Genomic DNA, 18,509 nt, shown 5'->3' with positions numbered 1-18,509 from the left:
GATACAATGAAAAGGACGGAACGGACCAGTGGATTTAACTTAATTTCGGAAATAATAAACTTTGATGCTTAGATTTGTTAATGATATTAGATGCTTATTTTAATTTTTAATATAATAATTTCGTGTAGCTTTGATTCTTAGAATTTTAATATTTTGGATTTCTTTGTCTTGGATTCTTTTTACCAATTGATATTTAATAAAATTGAGGAGCTGCTTGTTAACATTTAATTTGTAGATTGCCTCTGCAATGCTGATTCATTCTATAATTTTTGGTTTAGATTGATCAAACGACATATACACTCAGACATATGAGAAATAAACGACACAGGTTGGTTGACATTAACGGAATATAAACCATCTTAGGACAATTAAGGGTGGTTCATTCCCAAATCCTCTATTTCCGCAAACAGCAACTACTAAGGCATGGTTTGGTTGCACATTGGAATACAACTCCATAGAAAAATAGAATTCATGGGAATTAAGCTCCCGCATGAAATTCTTAGGATTTTAACAAATCCGTTTGGTTACCTATATAGGAATTCAACTCCATGGGAGTTTGCAATTACCTAGGCCCCCCGTAGGTAATCCAACTCCTCCGTTATGTAGGAGTTGGAAACTCCTTGGAATATTGAATTCCAACACTTTGCCAAATAATGGACAACCAAACAAGTCTTTATTTTGCAATTCATGGGATTTTCCAACTCCCATGATTTAAAAGGGGCAACCAAACGAGCTCTAAATGAATCGAACAGTTTAACTTAATAAAGAGTACTTTGTATTACAAAAATAGATCAGGGAGTCCCCGAACTAAGAATACAAATTAATCAATAGAAATCAAGATCAAGAAAATCTTTACCACAATGGTTCACTGTTAACATAGATCAGCTAAAACAACAATTTGATGACGATGAACTCTAATTCGATTCTTATTGACTCCTTAATTATCTACTCGTATGACAATAAAAAGCTCTAGTTTATGTATTGCGGTTTGTGGCTTGGAATTAACAACTGTTTTGGTACATTATTTGAAATTACGCGAGTGACCCGATAACAATCTGACCCTAACACGACTTGACCCGATACATCATTTGACCCAAAATGTCCCGCCCGTCAACAATCCAAACCCGACTCGACCCAAAAGGATACACTGACCGGAAATGACTTGTACCGTTATAACTCGACCCGACCTAACTGACCCGATTGCCACTTCTAGTTGTAGCTAAAGCCTATTTCTTTCCGAGTCAAAGTATGTGAGTGACACTTTGAGGTTGTCACCCTCGGGTGGCTTCTCCTGTTATACGTGGTTTGCAGACTATCACAACGTGCACCCGAGGGTTTACCCAGTGTGCACCGAAGGTAGGGGCTACGGGTTTAAAAAAAAAGTACGTGAATGACGAATGAAACTGATTATATAAATTTGCTATTTTGTTCATCCCAAACAATGAAACCTAAGGGGTAGGAGTTTTTTCTCCGCCGATGGCAGACTTTGTCGTCTCGTTCATCTCTTTTTCTTTCTTCGTTCTTTTCGCAAGAGCGGAAGTGCACCTTGTCATTGTCACTCTGCGGCTTGTTGGCACCGATGTCTCCTGGAAGTCGAGCGTGCTTTTGAAGCTGGTTCGGTTGTTCGTGGCCCTTCCTCCGCCCTTTTCCATCCTATGGTTGCAGATTTATCTTATCTTATTGTAGTAGTTTTAATTTTATTTAATATTTTTGTTTTGCTTAGGTATGACTTTGTAGTGCTAGGTTTAGCTCGCGGGTTTCTGGTGCTACTTAGTCGAGTAGCTTACTTTGTTGTTGATAGAACATTGTAAGGTATTCTCCTACTGTTGTCAAAAAACAAAAACAATGAAACCTAACACCATCTGAAACGCCGCACTATTAAACATTCAAATCCAACAAATTTGTTATTTTGTTCATTTGAAAATTGACCATTCAAGATTGTGCCTTTCTGATATGAGGAACTCTACCTGTAGCGTTCTTTGTAATTCTGTACAACTATTGGGGATTTCCTGTGAAATTAACCGTCTTATATGTAACACCGTCTCATCCATTGTAAATTATGGAGAGCAGCCATTTCTGCAACAATTTACCATTAGAGTTGTGGATTAACCACGTTGTGAACAGTGGGAGGATGACATGATTTCTTAGAGGGATTAGAACATGTTTATTCTGTATAAAGTAAAAATTGTTCTAGGGGCTATTTACGCCATATAATATGTACGCTATCTTAAAGAGGTTGATGTCTCCTTTCTGGCCTGTATCGAGTTTCTAGTTTGGAGCTCACAAATGCAGATTCATTAACTTGTATATTGTTGCTCCTTATGTGTGAGTGGGAGCTGTTAGAGAATAGTCGAATGATCCACCCATGATTCGGAAATATTTTATTCCGTAGTTTTCTATAGATCGTTTGGATAAATTGTGAGTGGCTCATTGTTTGGGACAAATGAACAAGGTTTTGTAGAAAAACTATTTGAGACCCATTGTTTATAAAAAACCATGGTCTCCCACCCATGGTTTTATTAGAGAAACCATTGGAGTACACGGTTTTCTTAGAGAAAAACTGTGGCCTATTGTAACAACAAATTTTCTATTGCAATAAAACTGTAACACAAAACAGATAGACAAATGAGTTTATATAATATCAGAAAGTTATATATACAACCTCTATTTTATCCACTGATTCTACAACAATATTAAAGCTACGAGTCTATGATTTTCGAAGCTCGCTTGCTTGACTTTAACTTCTTGAGAGGGCCGCGTTGACTTGAATCTCCCTTCGATGCTTGAGTTTAGTTTGAGTTTGATTTAAGCTTCTTGAGAGGGTCGCGTTGACTTGAATCTCTCTTCGATGCTTCAATTTGATTGATGAGATTTGTAGAGAGAAGTTAAGAGCTTTTGATGCCTCTTTTTCTCTTCACTTTTGACAAATGATTTTCTCTCTTGTAAAGTGATTTTTTTTCTCCCTTGAAATGGTGGAGAACTCTCTTATTTATAGAGATTTCTCTCTTGGTAAATGGACTTGAAGTTTGGGCTTTGTTTGTAAGCTTGACTTCTCTTTTTGGCCCAATTGACCATTTCTTTGCTCCAGAGCCCAAATAACCCAATTTGCAATATGGATCGATCCGGATTCTATTAAGCGGGACAAATATAATTAAATTAAATTAAACTAATATATATATATATATATATATATATATATATATATATATATATATATATATATATATATAGTGTTGAAATCAAATGAGTCCCCCTCCTAAGTGTGAGTCCATAAGTCCTCCTTAGAGCCCTTGGATGAGCACTATGGAAGGCTGAGATTGAAGACAAAAAACAAGGGATTAATGCCTAATTAAGCCCACTCTCTCACTACCTTACTAATCCACATTAATCAAATACTAATCAACTATATATAATTTATTTTTCCACCCACTTATCTCTCATTCACACAATTCATTTACCACCTCTCTCAAAAACCCAATTTAATTCTCTCAAAAAAAACCCAAATAATTCTCCTCCTCTCCTCTCTAACAAATCTGAAAAAAAAAAAAAAAAAGCACCCGACATCAACCCGCCACACCCACCAGCCTCCTGCCACCACCCTCACCACACCACGTACCTCCCCCCCACCACCGACGTCTGCCACCACTCAGACCCACCACCACCCTCACCACACCACGAACCTCCCCCCACCACCGACCCACAACCGCCCCTCCTCTTCTCACGCAGCCACCACCATGACGACCACCTTCTCCCAGATCTGCCACCTTACACCACGCACCCGACATCAACCCGCCATGCACAACCACCAACAACCCGACACCACCTTGCTTTTTGTTTTTTATTTTTTGTTTTGTTTTTTTGTTTTTGTGTTTCTTTTGTGTTTATCAGTGGGTTGTTTGGTTGTTTTGTTTGTTTTATTTTATGTTTTGTTTTATGTTTTTGTTATTTATTTTGTGTCTTTTATTTTGGTTGTTTTGTTTGTTTGTTTTATTTTTTGTTTTGTTTTATGTTTTTGTTATTTATTTTGTGTCTTTTATTTCGTTTTTGTAATTTTATTTGTTTAAATTTACATATTGTGTGCTAAAAATTCCGCCTCTAATGATTTCAAAATTCAAATTTTGAAAATCCCGCCTCTAATGTTTTATGTGATTTCAAAATTCAAATTTTGAAAATCCCGCCTCTAATGTTTTATGTCATATTTATGTCCCTCCGTCTGTTTGTGTCATATTTGTTTGTGTCATATTTGTTTGTTTTGGTTTGTAGATGAATAACACGCTTTTTGTTTTTCTTTCAAGATCTCGTCTTTTTCTCTTACTTTTGTTAAGTTACAGTTTTTTCTGTTAGAATTACACTTTTTTTCTGTTAAAATTACACTTTTTCTCGTTAGAATTACACCTTTTTCTGTTAGAATTACACTTTTTTCTGTTAAAATTACACTTTTCTCCATTAAAATTACACTTTTTTCTGTTAAAATTATACTTTTTTTCTGCTAGAATAACACTTTTTTCGGCTAAAATTACACTTTTTGTTGTTAGAATTACACTTTTTTCTGTTAGAATTACACTTTTTTTCTGTTAAAATTACACTTTTCTCCATTAAAATTACACTTTTTTTTGCTAGAATAACACTTTTTTCGGCTAAAATTACACTTTTTGTTGTTAGAATTACACTTTTAATTCGTCTTGTGTGCTAAAAATTACACATTGTGTGCTAAAAATATCGCATTTATATTTATATTTCGTTTTTTTAATTTATTTTGTTTAAATTTACCTATTGTGTGCTAAAAATTATGCTTCCAATGATTTCAAAATTCAAATTTTGAAATTCCCGCCTCCAATGTTTTCATGCGATATTTTTACTCCATTTTATGCTTGTTTCTATTAAAATTATACTTATTTCAATTAAAATTACACTTTTTTCTGTTAGAATTACACTTTTTTCTGTTAAAATTACACTTTTCTCCATTAAAATTACACTTTTATCTGTTAAAATTATACTTTTTTCTGCTAGAATAACACTTGTTTCGGCTAAAATTACACTTTTTGTTGTTAGAATTACACTTTTTTCTATTAGAATTACACTTTTTTTGTTGTTAGAATTACACTTTTTTCTGTTAGAATTACACTTTTTTTCCTCGTTAGAATTACACTTTTTTTTGTTAGAATAACACTTTTTTCTACTAAAATTACACTTTTTGTTGTTAGAATTACACTTTTTCTCGTTAGAATTGCATTTGTTTCTTAAAATTACACTTTTCTTCATTAAAATTACACTTTTTTCTGTTAAAATTATACTTTTTTTTGCTAGAATAACACTTATTTCTATTAAAATTACATTTTTTGTTGTTAGAATTACACTTTTTCCTGTTAGAATTACACTTTTTTCTGCTAGAATTACACTTACTACTATTGGACTAATGTTACACTCTCCATGGACTTGGTCATATTCTCATATTCTCATTAGACTAATGTTACACTCTCAATGGACTAAAATTACATTCTCAGTGGACTGAAATTATACTTTTCTGGACTAAAATTACACTTTTCTGGACTAAAATTACACTCTCATTGGACTTAAATTACATTTGCCTGGACTAAAAAAATACTTTTCTGGACTAAAATAACACTCTCATTGGACTGAAATTACACTTTCCTTGACTAAAATAACACTTTTTGTCGTTAAAATAGCACTCGAAAAATGCTAAAATTACAATAAGTTGTGATAAAATTACAAAAAATTAAAACATTCTTTAAAATTACACTTTTTGCTGTTAGAATTACACTCGTAAAATCCTAAAATGTCGAAAACTTGTCTCGAAAAAAAAAATGAAAAAAAAAACGAAACAGGAAAAATGTTAACAAAATTTTCATAAACTTCAAAATTTTTTCCGTTGAAATTTCAAAATAAAATCCGTCAAACCGCAATTTTTTCCGTTGAAATTACACTTTTAAAACAGTGAAAGTGTAGTAACATTTGTATAAAAGTTTCAGTCCAAAAAAAAAAATTATGCTCAAAAATTTTTTTTGTGTATAATTAATCCATTAGTGAATGTATAATTAAAGCTAGAGAGATAAAGTGGATTAATTAGTGTATAGGAAACTCATTAGTGTTAAGTATACTTTTTTGCTTTCAATCTCAACCATCCTTAGTGGGATATCCAAGGGATGTAGTGAGGACTTAGGGACTCAAAATATATGGTGGACTCATTAGAACTTTACTCTATATATATATATATATATATATATATATAGAATCAGGATCCTGTACGAACCAAATTATGGTGCGAACCGTACGAACTCAACCATACGACATAGATTCACGCGTGTTTAACTTCTGCTTCCTAATACCTGTCACTTTCCTAGTCTCACATAAATTAATATACTAGTGTGCGTCCTCCCACCCACTATCCTCTCTCCTATTAATTTATTTACTACTCCCTAAACTTCTACTGCTCTCTAACAGACATTATTCCATATTCTTACACTATTCTTTCTCCTTACCCTTTCCACTTATTTAATCACCAAGCTCCATTGCTTCCCGACGTCCATGGCGACGCCACCATCGACACCACTTATTTAATAACCAAACCCTTTCCACTCCAAATTTACTAAAGTCGTCATTGGTAATATTAGTTTTATGAATTTTCACTTCGTTTTTGGTAGATCTAACAATTAAATCGTATTTTGAAAAAAAAATCGATTCTCAATTTCCAGATCTACCAAAAATGGTGTATAATTGATGAAAAATAAGGACATTATAGATCTTGTCGGAACATTTTAAATCGAAAAAGGTGGTGGGGTTGTGGCGGCGGTGGGGTGGTAGTGGTGGTCGTTGGTGGTGGTGGTGCGTGGTGGTGGGAAGTAGTGCGCTGACGGTGGTGGTGTGGCAGTGGGGTTGTGGCGGCGGTGGGGTGGTTGGTGGTGGTAGTGGTGGTGGTTGGCTAGCTTTATCTTTTTTGTGTTGTTTTTATATTAGATCTGTTGAAATTAATTTTTCGGTTTAAAGAGGTAGTGTCGCTGGCTGTCGGATTGATGTGTGGTGGACGCTCGCCGGAGTCGTGCGTCGAGCTGGTGCAAGGTGGGGATGGTGCGGTGGTTCAACAGGTGGTAGGTCGGTGTCTCATCGCTGGATTCCTCACCTTCCACGAGACTCTCATCGGAGATCCGACCACATTTAATTTAGAACTCGAATTTCAAAAAACAAAAGTCGATTTGATCGGAAGATTTCGAGTCAATATTGATATAGTTGGTTGGAATGGTTCTAGTTGTGGTGTGAATTGGGATTTTGAATTGTCGTTCTTGTGTTCCGGCGTCGTGGCCTCGATGACGGTCAGAGGTGGCTAGAGTGGCTGTTATCGGCGTTTTCTGGGTAAGGTGAAAATGAAAGGGACATTGGCGGTGGCAGTTGCGGTGAGGTGCGGTGGTAGGGGCAGTGGTGACGATAGTGGGCGGTGAGGTTGTGGATACATCTAATATGAGACTAGATACACTTATAAGTGCTCTCGGTACATGTGTATCTAAGGGGTGGTGGTGGCAGCGGCGGTAGTGGTGGCGGCGGTGGTGGTGGTGGTTGGTGGTGGTGGTGCGTGTTGGTGGAAGTAGTGTTTGGGGCAGTGGTGATTGTTGGGGCAGTGGATACACAAAATACAACCATAGATACACATGGTATTAATACGGGATACATATGTATCCCCGTAGTAATACCATGTGTATCCAGTAGTATGGCCCTAGATACACAAATGGATTTTGTGTATCCGGAAGTACTAACATGTGTATCTGGAAGTATGAACTTATGTATCTGAACCATGTGTATCCGTAGTAATACAATGTGTATCTGGGTTTGATAAAATGTGTATCTGACTTTAATGACATGTGTACCCGTAAAAATTAGTGTTAAAAAAGTGTGAAAATGCATTTATAATTTAGTGTGAAAAAAAAGTGTATCTACTTGTATTATAAAATGTATCTGAATATGATGTGTATCTGACAAGGATATAAAGTGTATCCGAAAAAAAAAAAAAAACCTGGTTTTAAGCTAGTTCGTACGGTTCGTACGTTAAGGTAGTTCGTACACAACCCGCCCCTATATATATATATATATATATATATATATATATATATATATATATATATATATATATATATATATAGAAATAGGATCCTGTGCGAACCTAAAGTTCGGTGCGAACTTACGAACTAACTTAAAGACAGTGAGAGAAGCACACGCGCGTGTATTGGGAACTAAATCATTCCCGTACTCCCCTGTAATATTACCCTGTCATTAATTATTCCCCACATCATCTTTATTTTCTCTCATCAGTCATCCCTACACAAAGACCACAACCTCCGATCACCGACAACGGACCACCAGTCTCCGTAGGTAACCGGCTGATTACCCCACTGCAACCACCAAATCACCGACGGATCTTCGCTCTATCTTCGTCCTTGTGTTTCTGCCTTTTGTTCCCGTCGCCGCCGGCAAGTGGCTACACCAACACCAAAAATGAAGGTCGGTTTCCGACATAATCCGGCGCTGCACCTCTCTGCCGTCCCTATCTCCGGCAGAACCTCATACAAAAATCTTCATTTTCTTTTTCCAAATATCAGATCTACTATGAAATACAATTAATTTTAAAAAACTAATCATATAATTGCAATCCTTGTGAAATTTTGATGATGGTTGAGTTTGACGACGAAAGTCGTCTGATCGCGGGCGTTATTCCGGCTGACAGTGGCGGTGGTGGTACAATAGCGGTGGTCGTGATGGTAGTGGTAGGATGTCGGTTATGATGGTGACGACCATAGTGGTGGTGGGTGGTGATCGGCTGGTGGGGGTGATGGTGGAGGCGACAATGGTGGTGGCAGGTGGTGGTGGGCTTTGTGGATCCTAGTGGAGCGATAAATACACATAATACCGGCCCGGATACACATCGTATTACTACGGGATACATGTGTATCTAGTAGTTATACCATGTGTATCTAGTAGTTATACGATGTGTATCTAGGAGTATTATACTGTGTATCTGAGTAGTTCGTACGGTTCGCACCGTACTTTAGTTCGCACCTGACCTCGACCCTATATATATATATATATAGAGGAGTTCTAATGAGTCCTCCTTCCCAATTGAGTCCATAAGTCCTTCTAAGGGCCATTGGATGGACTCATTGGATGGTTGAGATGAATTTGATTAAAGGCTATTAAAAAGAAAAGGAAAAAAATGTGGATGGTTGGATTGAGATGGGTGGTTGAGATTGAAAATTACCGAAAAAAATTACCACTAATCAAATTTCTATACACTAATTAATTTTTCTTTCTCTCTCTAGCCCCTAATTAATCAGTTTTGAGTTTCAGATTTCAGAAGTGTAAATGTAATGTTGTATGAGTTTTACAAGTGTAAATGTGATGTTTTACGAGTGTAAATGTAACATTTTAAGAGTGTAAATTTGATTTTTTGTGACGGAAATTTTGAATTTACATAATTTTAACACTTTACAAGTGTAAATGTGATGTTTTACGAGTGTAAATGTAACATTTTAAGAGTGTAAATTTGATTTTTTGTGACGGAAATTTTGAATTTATATAATTTTAACACTTTACAAGTGTAAATGTGATGTTTTACGAGTGTAAATGTAATATTTTAAGAGTGTAAATTTGATTTTTTGTGACGGAAATTTTGAATTTATATAATTTTAACATTTTACAAGTGTAAATGTGATGTTTTACGAGTGTAAATGTAACATTTTAAGAGTGTAAATTTGATTTTTTGTGACGGAAATTTTGAATTTATATAATTTTAACATTTTACAAGTGTAAATGTGATGTTTTACGAGTGTAAATGTAACATTTTTAGAGTGTAAATTTCATTTTTTGTGACGGAAATTTTGAATTTATATAATTTTAACATTTTACAAGTGTAAATGTGATGTTTTACGAGTGTAAATGTAACATTTTTAGAGTGTAAATTTGATTTTTTGTGACGGAAATTTTGAATTTATATAATTTTAACATTTTACAAGTGTAAATGTGACGTTTTACGAGTGTAAATGTAACATTTTAAGAGTGTAAATTTGATTTTTTGTGACGAAAATTTTGAACTTATATAATTTTAACATTTTACAAGTGTAAATGTGATGTTTTACGAGTGTAAATGTAACATTTTTAGAGTGTAAATTTCATTTTTTTTGACGGAAATTTTGAATTTATATAATTTTAACATTTTACAAGTGTAAATATGATGTTTTACGAGTAAAACTTTAGTCCTTTACGAGTGTAACTTTAGTCCTTTATAAGTGTAACTTTGTCCGTTACGAGTAAAACTTTAGTCCGACTACCAAAAAACGCCACCATCATCGTCCTTCCCCACCAACTCATATCCACAAAAAATATGAGTGCAAATTTATATAATTTTAACGAGTGTAAATGTAAAGAAATAAGAATGTAAATTTAAATAAAACGAGTGTAAATGTGAGGAAATACAAGTGTAAATTTAAAGAATTATGAGTGTAAATATCAACAAAAATTGTATTTTTTAGTCAATTCATATCAACCACCATGTAGTACAACTTTGGTAAAGAAATACAAGTGTAAATGTAAAGAAATACGAGTGTAAATGTTAAGAAATACGACTGTAAATGTTAAGAAATATGAGTGTAAATTTAAAGAAATACGAGTGTAAATGTGAGTAGATACAAGTGTAAATTTAAGAGAAATACGAGTGTAAATGTGAGGAGATACAAGTGTAAATTTAAAGAATTAGGAGTGTAAATCTGACAAAAATGTATAGAATACGAGTGTAAATCTGAAAATAAATATATTTATTAGATCTAATAATAAAAAACATGACAATATGATTATTTTTCAATAATCTACTATATATTTTTTTAGATCTAAGAATAAAATGTGGTAATTGTCTTTAAACACAAATAAGAAAAAAAACAAAAAAAAAATATAAAAAAAAGGAAAACGAGAAAGAGAGAAAAAAAAAGACACAAATACACACGACTTGTTAGATTTACAAAAACAACACAACAACTACAAAACAAAACACAAATACACAACAATACACAACTACACAACTACACAACTACAAAACAAAACACAACTACACAACTATAAAATAAATATATAAAAAAAAAAAAAAAAAAACACAAACACACAGGAAACTCGTTTTCCAAATGAACAAAACAACACATTTGTTTTCAAAACAAAAAACAAAAAACAAAGCACCACTACACCTCCACGTCCTTTACGTATACAACCCACCACCATTTCTTTAAAAATAAGAAAGAAAGCAAAGCTTGTTGCAGTGGTGTTTGTTTTCTTTAAAACAAAGCTTTTCTATGGTTTTTGTTTCAGATCTGGCGACTATAGGAGTGGTAGATCGTCGTTGGTGGTTGCAATGGTGTCGTCGCATATGTTTGTTGCAGTGGTGTTGTGTTGTCGGGGGTGGTGCGAGGTAGAAATGGTGGCCGGGAGGGTGCAAGGGGACTGGGTGGTAGTCGGGTTGTGGTGGGTGGTGGGTTGTAGACAGAAATGGTGGTCAGAAAGGGCGTGAGGCGTGGTGGTGCGGGTTGTGGTGGGTGGTGGGGCCAGATCTGGACAAAAAAGAAAGGTTGTGTGTCGGGTGGAGGGAGTGGAAGAAGCAGCCGTGGTGGTGTCGAGAGGAAAGAGGAGGAGGTGGGGTAGTGGCGGTGGCGCAAGTGAGGGAGGTCGGGGTGGTGGTTCTGGCGGGTTGTGTGTGTCGGGTGTGTGTAGGGGTGGTCTGTTGGTGGTGGTGGGTTGGTGAGTGGCGGATCTGGTTGTTGGCGGTTCTGGCGGGTTGTGTGTGTCGGGTGTGTGTAGGGGTGGTCTGTTGGTGGTGGTGGGTTGGTGGGTGTTGTGGGGCAGGGGGGTGGTGGGTGTCGGGGGTGAGGCAAAAGAGGAGGGAATTTTTTTTTTTTGGTTTTTGAATTTTTTGGATTTTTGGATTTTTTTTGGTTTTTAGAGAGATTGAGGGATGATATTTGTGTGATAGGAGAGAGAAGTGAGTGGAAAAAAATGGTTTTATAGTGAAATTAGAGTTTGATTAGTGATGGTAGTGAGGGAAACTAATTAATTAGTAACAATCCCATCTTTTTTGCACTAATCCCTTGTTTTTCCTCTTCAATCTTAGCCCTCCATCCTATCTTTTCAATGGCTCTTAAGAGGACTTATGGACTCAATGAATTTGGGTGGACTCACTTGATCCTTCTTCTATATATATATATATATATATAGAGGCGGGATCTCGTGAGTTGGGGTCTTATGGTGAGTTGTGAGTTGGGGAAATCAAGGGCTGAGATTAAAAGAAATCAAGGGCTGAGATTAAATGATAAATTAGAAAAAAAAAGGAAAAATCGAAAAATACAAAAGCGCTGAAACATGAAAACAGAAACTTCATTCAAACGATATTCTCTCTCTCTCTACAAATCAAAAACAGACAAACACAAAAATAAGAACGCCGCCTATAGAAATCTCATAAAAAACCTAATAAGATTACACAAATTCGTTGATTTTTAGCTGCAATCGAATTACAGGTAATGTAAATTCGTTGATTTTTAGTGTATTCAATCGTATTTTCGAAATTAATGTACAATTCGTGAAATTCGTTGATTTTAATTGAATAGAATACTTGATTTTACTGTTTTCAGGTGTAAAAAGATGGACAACGATATTAACAACAATTGTAGCGAAGAAAACAACTCGACAGTAAATATGGAAACAGGTAATACTGTTATTGATTCTTATCTCTTTATCCGCCGTTTTTTATAAATCAATTATTGATTTCTATGTGTTTCTCAAATTTATTCGATATTATTGTATCTTCCGTCGACTTGTATTAGAGTAGAAAAAGAGAACTGTTATTCTGATATTAATGTACTAATATTGTAACAGTACAGTAATATGATTATATTATTGGACTGTTATTATGATATTATTGTAATATTGTTGTGCTATTATTTTGCAGTAACATGAAAATATATGGCTTGCAAAAGAGTAGCATAAAAAATACAAAGATTTATCTCGTATGTAATAAAGTAGAATCGTAGAACTCAAGTTATTCGATATTAATGTACTATTATTGTAACAAAGACAAGAAACATGATTATATTATCGGACTCATTATTGTGATATTATTGTAATATTATTGTCCAATTATTGTGCAGTAGCATGAAAACATATGGCTTGCAAAAGAGTAGCATAAAAAATACAGTATTATATGTATGTAATAAAGTAGAATAAGAGTACTGTTATTTTGATATTATTGTACTATTATTGTAAAAGTAGAGAAGCATGATGATATTATTGTACTGTTATTATGATATTATGGTACTATTGTTGTGATATTATTGTGCATTACCATGAAAATATACGGCTGATAAGAGAGTAGCATAAAAAAAAACACATTTAGTGTTATTGTGATGTTATTGATTGTCGTCTGTTTCCCAAACTTTGTTATCATACTTTTTATTGTCACATTACTTTGGAATGTTGATCTCTCCCCCATGCTATCATTATTCTTGTGATGTTATTGTCATTTTGTTGTCAACTGACTGTACTCATTATAATAATTTATTGTCCCAGATCTTTCTACTGTCTCTATTGTTGCAGACAATGCAGTCTTAACTATTGGGGATTCTTCTAATAACAATATATTCACCAGCCCAACCTGTTCAGACGAAGAAAACGATGAGTTTGTTCCAACTCTTCATTACAAAGAAGACACCCGGGGTACCGAGCAAAGGGGTAAGGACTGTTGAGAGTGATTTTACGCCTAAACGTGGCATGTTCTTTCTTACCTTGGACGATGCGAAGATTTCTACAACATATATGCATTGGCTTGCGGATTTGATGTAAGAAGGTACACAAATGCGAAGTATAAGGGGGCGTCGTCAAAATCACCGGTCCGTAATGGACGGGGTATAGGGATATGAAAAGAAAACTGCGACTTGAAGCAACAAATCACGAAGCTGGTAATTTGAGTACAGCAGAGAACAAAGAGCGAAGAATTAGACAGCCAAAGAAGCATGCTCTGACAAGGTGTGGCTGCAAGGCGCACATGAGGTTGAGAACCTGTGAAAAAACCGACGACAGACCGGCTGGATATATTGTGGACGTCTTTGTAGACGTTCACAATCACTCTCTTTACTCTGTCAAAAACAGAGAGTTCCAAAAGCTCTCAAGGGACGTCCATGACTACATTAAGAGGACCATTATTGATCATACTAAGCTCAACATAGGTCCAACATTGAGCTTCAGAATTCTCAAGGAATACTCAAATGGTTATCAGAATATCGGTGCCTCTTTGCTAGACTTCAAAAACTTCAAACGAAATATCAAGTGTTTCATTGGGGATAAGGATGCTAAAATGTTCATTGGGCATTTCAAAATGCTGGCTGAAACAAATGGGTTCTATTTTGCTTATGATCAGGATGAGAACAAATGCTTGACGAAGGTTATTTGGGCTGATAAGGAAGGGATAAACAACTACAAGTTATATGGAGACACGATCTCGTTTGACCCTACTTATGGAACAAACAAATATTTCATGGTGTTTACTCCCTTCACCGGAGTAGACCACAACAAGAAGACGGTAACTTTTGCAGCTGGGTTACTTGACTTCGAGAGTCAGGATTCATTTGAGTGGATTTTTAAAAAATTCCTCGAAGCAATGGGGCGCGAAGAACCTCGGTGTGTAATCACGGACCAAAGTGCCCCGGAATTAAAAAGGCATGCTCAAATGTCTTCAAGCATTCTCACTGCACAAGTATCGCATGTGGCATATCATGCGAAAAATGCCCGAGAAGGTGGGAAGGGCAATCTGCAATGACACGGAATTTATGACCGACATAAATACCGTTGTTTGGGATGTCGACCTCGAGCCGAAGAATTTGAACAGAATCGAAAAATCATTATTGAAGCCCATGGTATGGAAAACAACCGGTGGTTGAAGTATGTATTTGCAATAAGACAAAAGTGGATATCGACTTACTTTCGGGATCCGCCTCTAGGTTGTTTGTTTGCGGACAACCCGTAGATCCGAAAGTTCAAACAACTATTTCAAGCGGTTTGAAAGCCACTTTGGAACCCTTGTCGAGTTCTCGGATGAGGTACAATTCCGCAATAGAGCAAAAAAGGCATTCACAAAGGAGGTTGGACACTCGCCAACGAGCATAGTATGCTCGAGAAAGTAGGGCCGATGAAGGTAGAGATGCATGCCTCACTTGTCTACACGCATCCAATCTTTGCAGACTTTCAGAACGAAGTCAAACATGCCATATGCAGCATGGGGGTCGGGGATTTGACAAGAGTAGGGACAGTGGAGTACCATGACGTTCGTGATGGACTGAAGCACAGAGACTTCCGAGTGGAATTTAACACCAAAACTAACGAGAGCAAATGTGCATGTAAGCTGTTTGAGAGGCATGGCATTGTTTGTCGGCATATACTGTGTGGGTGTGGAATGGTAGGCGGTACACAGATACCCGAGACTTATGTCCTTGCTCGATGGACAAATAAATCCTACAGGCCAATTGTCCGAGATGAAAATGGAAAGGTGATAGAAGACATTGACGAAGCTGACATCAAGAAAGCTGAGATGTCAAAGGTTTGGTCTGAAATTTATGCAACTGTCGGGGTGATGGACAGTTATGCTACGGTTAAACAGATGAAGCAATCTGAGAAAATCCCGACACGATTCAGGGAGAACATCACAGACCAATTGAACCGAAAACTAAAAACCAGAAATCGAGGCTCTTCTTGGCATCACAAACTTTCTTTCAAATGATATTGACCTTCGACCGCCAAACAAGGCCAAGAATAAGGGCAGTGGCAAAAGATTAAGGTCCTCCAAAGAAAAGGCCAAGACCAAGCCACAAAAGAGGAAGCGAAGATGCGGTAACTACAAGAAGTGGGTGAACTACAACAGTAGAACTTGTAATCTTCCATTTGCTGAAAGTCCCCCTTCTGATGACGATGATGAAGAAGATTCAGAAACTGAAGAGGTATGAAACTGACTATTACTCTCCTATTATTCTAATGTTATCCTCTTATTCTACTGTTATTCCCCTATTATTCCGGTGTTACTCTGCTATTCTGCTTTCTTTGTTGTGTTATTCTACCGCTATTCTCGCTATTAATGTGTTGTTATTTTTGAATAGAAAATGGATATTCTTCGTGGAAATGGATAGTGTTTGCAAAGCTTAATTAAACTAGTGGAATAACACCAGAATAAGTGTAGACTAATAGTACAATAACAAAGACAAGAATCGCTTATTATGCGCAATAATACCGCAAATAACAACGAGAATAATGGTAGGATAACAAAGGGAATAACAAAGAGAATAAACTAGTCCTTTTGTGGAATAATACTGCAATAACAGCACAATAAACTACTTGTTATCCGGAATGATAGTGCAATAACAGCAGAATAACGGTGCAATAGGAATAGAATCACAGTTGAGGAAAAACAGCCATTCACAGTTGAATAGAAAATGGATATTCTTCGTAGAAATGGATAGTGTCTGCAAAAACAGCAGAGTAGCTGCTAAATTTGCTCTAATTGTTATTCTACTGCTATTAATGTTATTCTACTGCTATTCTGCTATTAATGTGTTGTTATTTTTGCTCTAATTGTTGCGTTGCCTCAATGACAAATACTAAGCAAACATTGCAGGAATATGAATCAGATGCATGAACTGAGAAAGACAAAAGAGACGCAAAAGACAGCCGCTACGATGAAGACCTCGCCTAAAAATGTCAAAGACTTTTACTATTTGTCCTTGTTTGAATTACATTTTATCCTAAAATGTTACTTCTAGATAATACTAGTTACTTTAATTTTTTTATCCTAAAATGTTACTTCTAGATAATACTAGTGAAACCTACATTATATGAGAATTAAATACTACTTTAATTTTTTTTGTTAATATTATCTCATTGTTTTTCCACATATCACCCACGAATAAAACTGCATTTACACACTACAATAATAGTTGAATAATAACAGATTAGTAATATTTATAAAAAGCAGTTCCACTTTTCAGTTTTTATTAAAAACAGTTACCTAACCTAATCTAATATAATTACAGGAAAACTGGTTGTATTCCCCAAGGCCCTATAAATACTGCTATTGCGTGTAAAAAAAAAAAACACACACACACTGAATAAGTACAGGAAAACTGTTTGTATTCCAGGAAAAAACTCTGCATCTCCTCTGCAAAAGGTAATTTCTTATCTTTTTTTTTGGTAGACAGGTAATTTCTTATCTTTCTATACTTTATTACAGAAAAACTGTTTCTATTCCCCAAGCCCCTATAAATACTGCTATTTGAGTAAAAAAAACAAGCACACACACTGAAAAAGTCCATTCCAAAAAAAAACTTTATCTCCTCTGCAAAAAGGTAATTTCTTATCTTTCTATTCTTTATTTTTCTTTGATGTTTATTTTTCTTATCTGTCTACACTATACTCGATGCTGCAGAAAAGATAATTCTCTTTCTTCTGCTTTGGGTTGCTTTTAATTTGGTTGAAATATTTTAAACATATTTTTATAATGCAAAAAGTTTCATACTTCCAATGATGCAGGATGAGTGACGTAACTGACGATAACCGAAGGTCCCCGACAAGGGAGGAAATCGATGAAGCGAAACGGACGATAGAGTCCCTTACGATAGAGTTGATCGACACAAGGACAAATTTAGAGGCAGTAGAAAACCGTGAAGAGGCCTTAATAAGAGAGGTCGACAATGTTAAGGCACAGTTGAAGGTTGTTGAACTTCAAAATGAACGTATGCGTAGACAGTTGAAGGAAAAGAAAAATAGGAACTACACAGAAGCCGACATGGACAATCAATTCATTCTTTGGTGTGAATGCTTTGAAGAAGTATTACACTCAAGTCGATATTTCAATCTCTCGGCGATTGGACACCAGATTCAAAAGCCATGGAACTTATGAAAGCATACAAACACCCTTTCCAGATGAGTCGGTGGAAGTTGAGAGCACTTGTCCAAGGACCGGCGTGCGGGCGTCGAGAGAATAGAATAAAGATATAAAAATCTAACGATGATGGTCCAGGGTCACGCTTTAAAATATGTTAAAAATATTTATTGCTTTAAAAATAATGGCTTTAATATTTTAGATCGTTAATGTTTATTATGTAAGTACTATCTTTAAGTACTATTTAGTACTATGTTTAAGTAATGTTGGAATAACAGAAGTATTTACCAGAATATTAGTGCAATAACAAAGATAATAACTCGCTAATTATGCGAAATAATACCGCAATAACGGCGAGAATAATGGTAGAATAACATGGAATAAAAAGCGATCTAAACCACAGCTTTTACACTTGACTAAATTTACACTTGAATAAAAATGAAAAGTTTTAACAAAATAATCTTTGGGCTAACGATGCAATAACAATGAGAATAAAGTAGTCCTTTTGTGGAATAATACTGCAATAACAATGAGAATAAACTACTTGTTATCC

General features: G+C 35.5%; 1 protein-coding gene across 1 annotated transcript; it reads left to right on the top strand.

The window, feature by feature from the left end:
* Positions 1 to 15,304: 15,304 nt before the first annotated feature.
* Positions 15,305 to 16,028, top strand: LOC141648762 (uncharacterized). The gene is made up of 2 exons (XM_074457479.1): positions 15,305 to 15,665; positions 15,763 to 16,028. Exons 1-2 carry the CDS (start codon positions 15,305 to 15,307, stop codon positions 16,026 to 16,028), a joined length of 627 nt encoding a protein of 208 aa, XP_074313580.1.
* The last annotated feature ends 2,481 nt before the right edge of the window (positions 16,029 to 18,509 follow it).

The sequence above is a fragment of the Silene latifolia genome, chromosome 3 (assembly GCF_048544455.1).
Source record: "Silene latifolia isolate original U9 population chromosome 3, ASM4854445v1, whole genome shotgun sequence".
Lineage (NCBI taxonomy): Eukaryota > Viridiplantae > Streptophyta > Magnoliopsida > Caryophyllales > Caryophyllaceae > Silene > Silene latifolia.
This window is presented reverse-complemented; position numbering and strand designations above follow the sequence as displayed.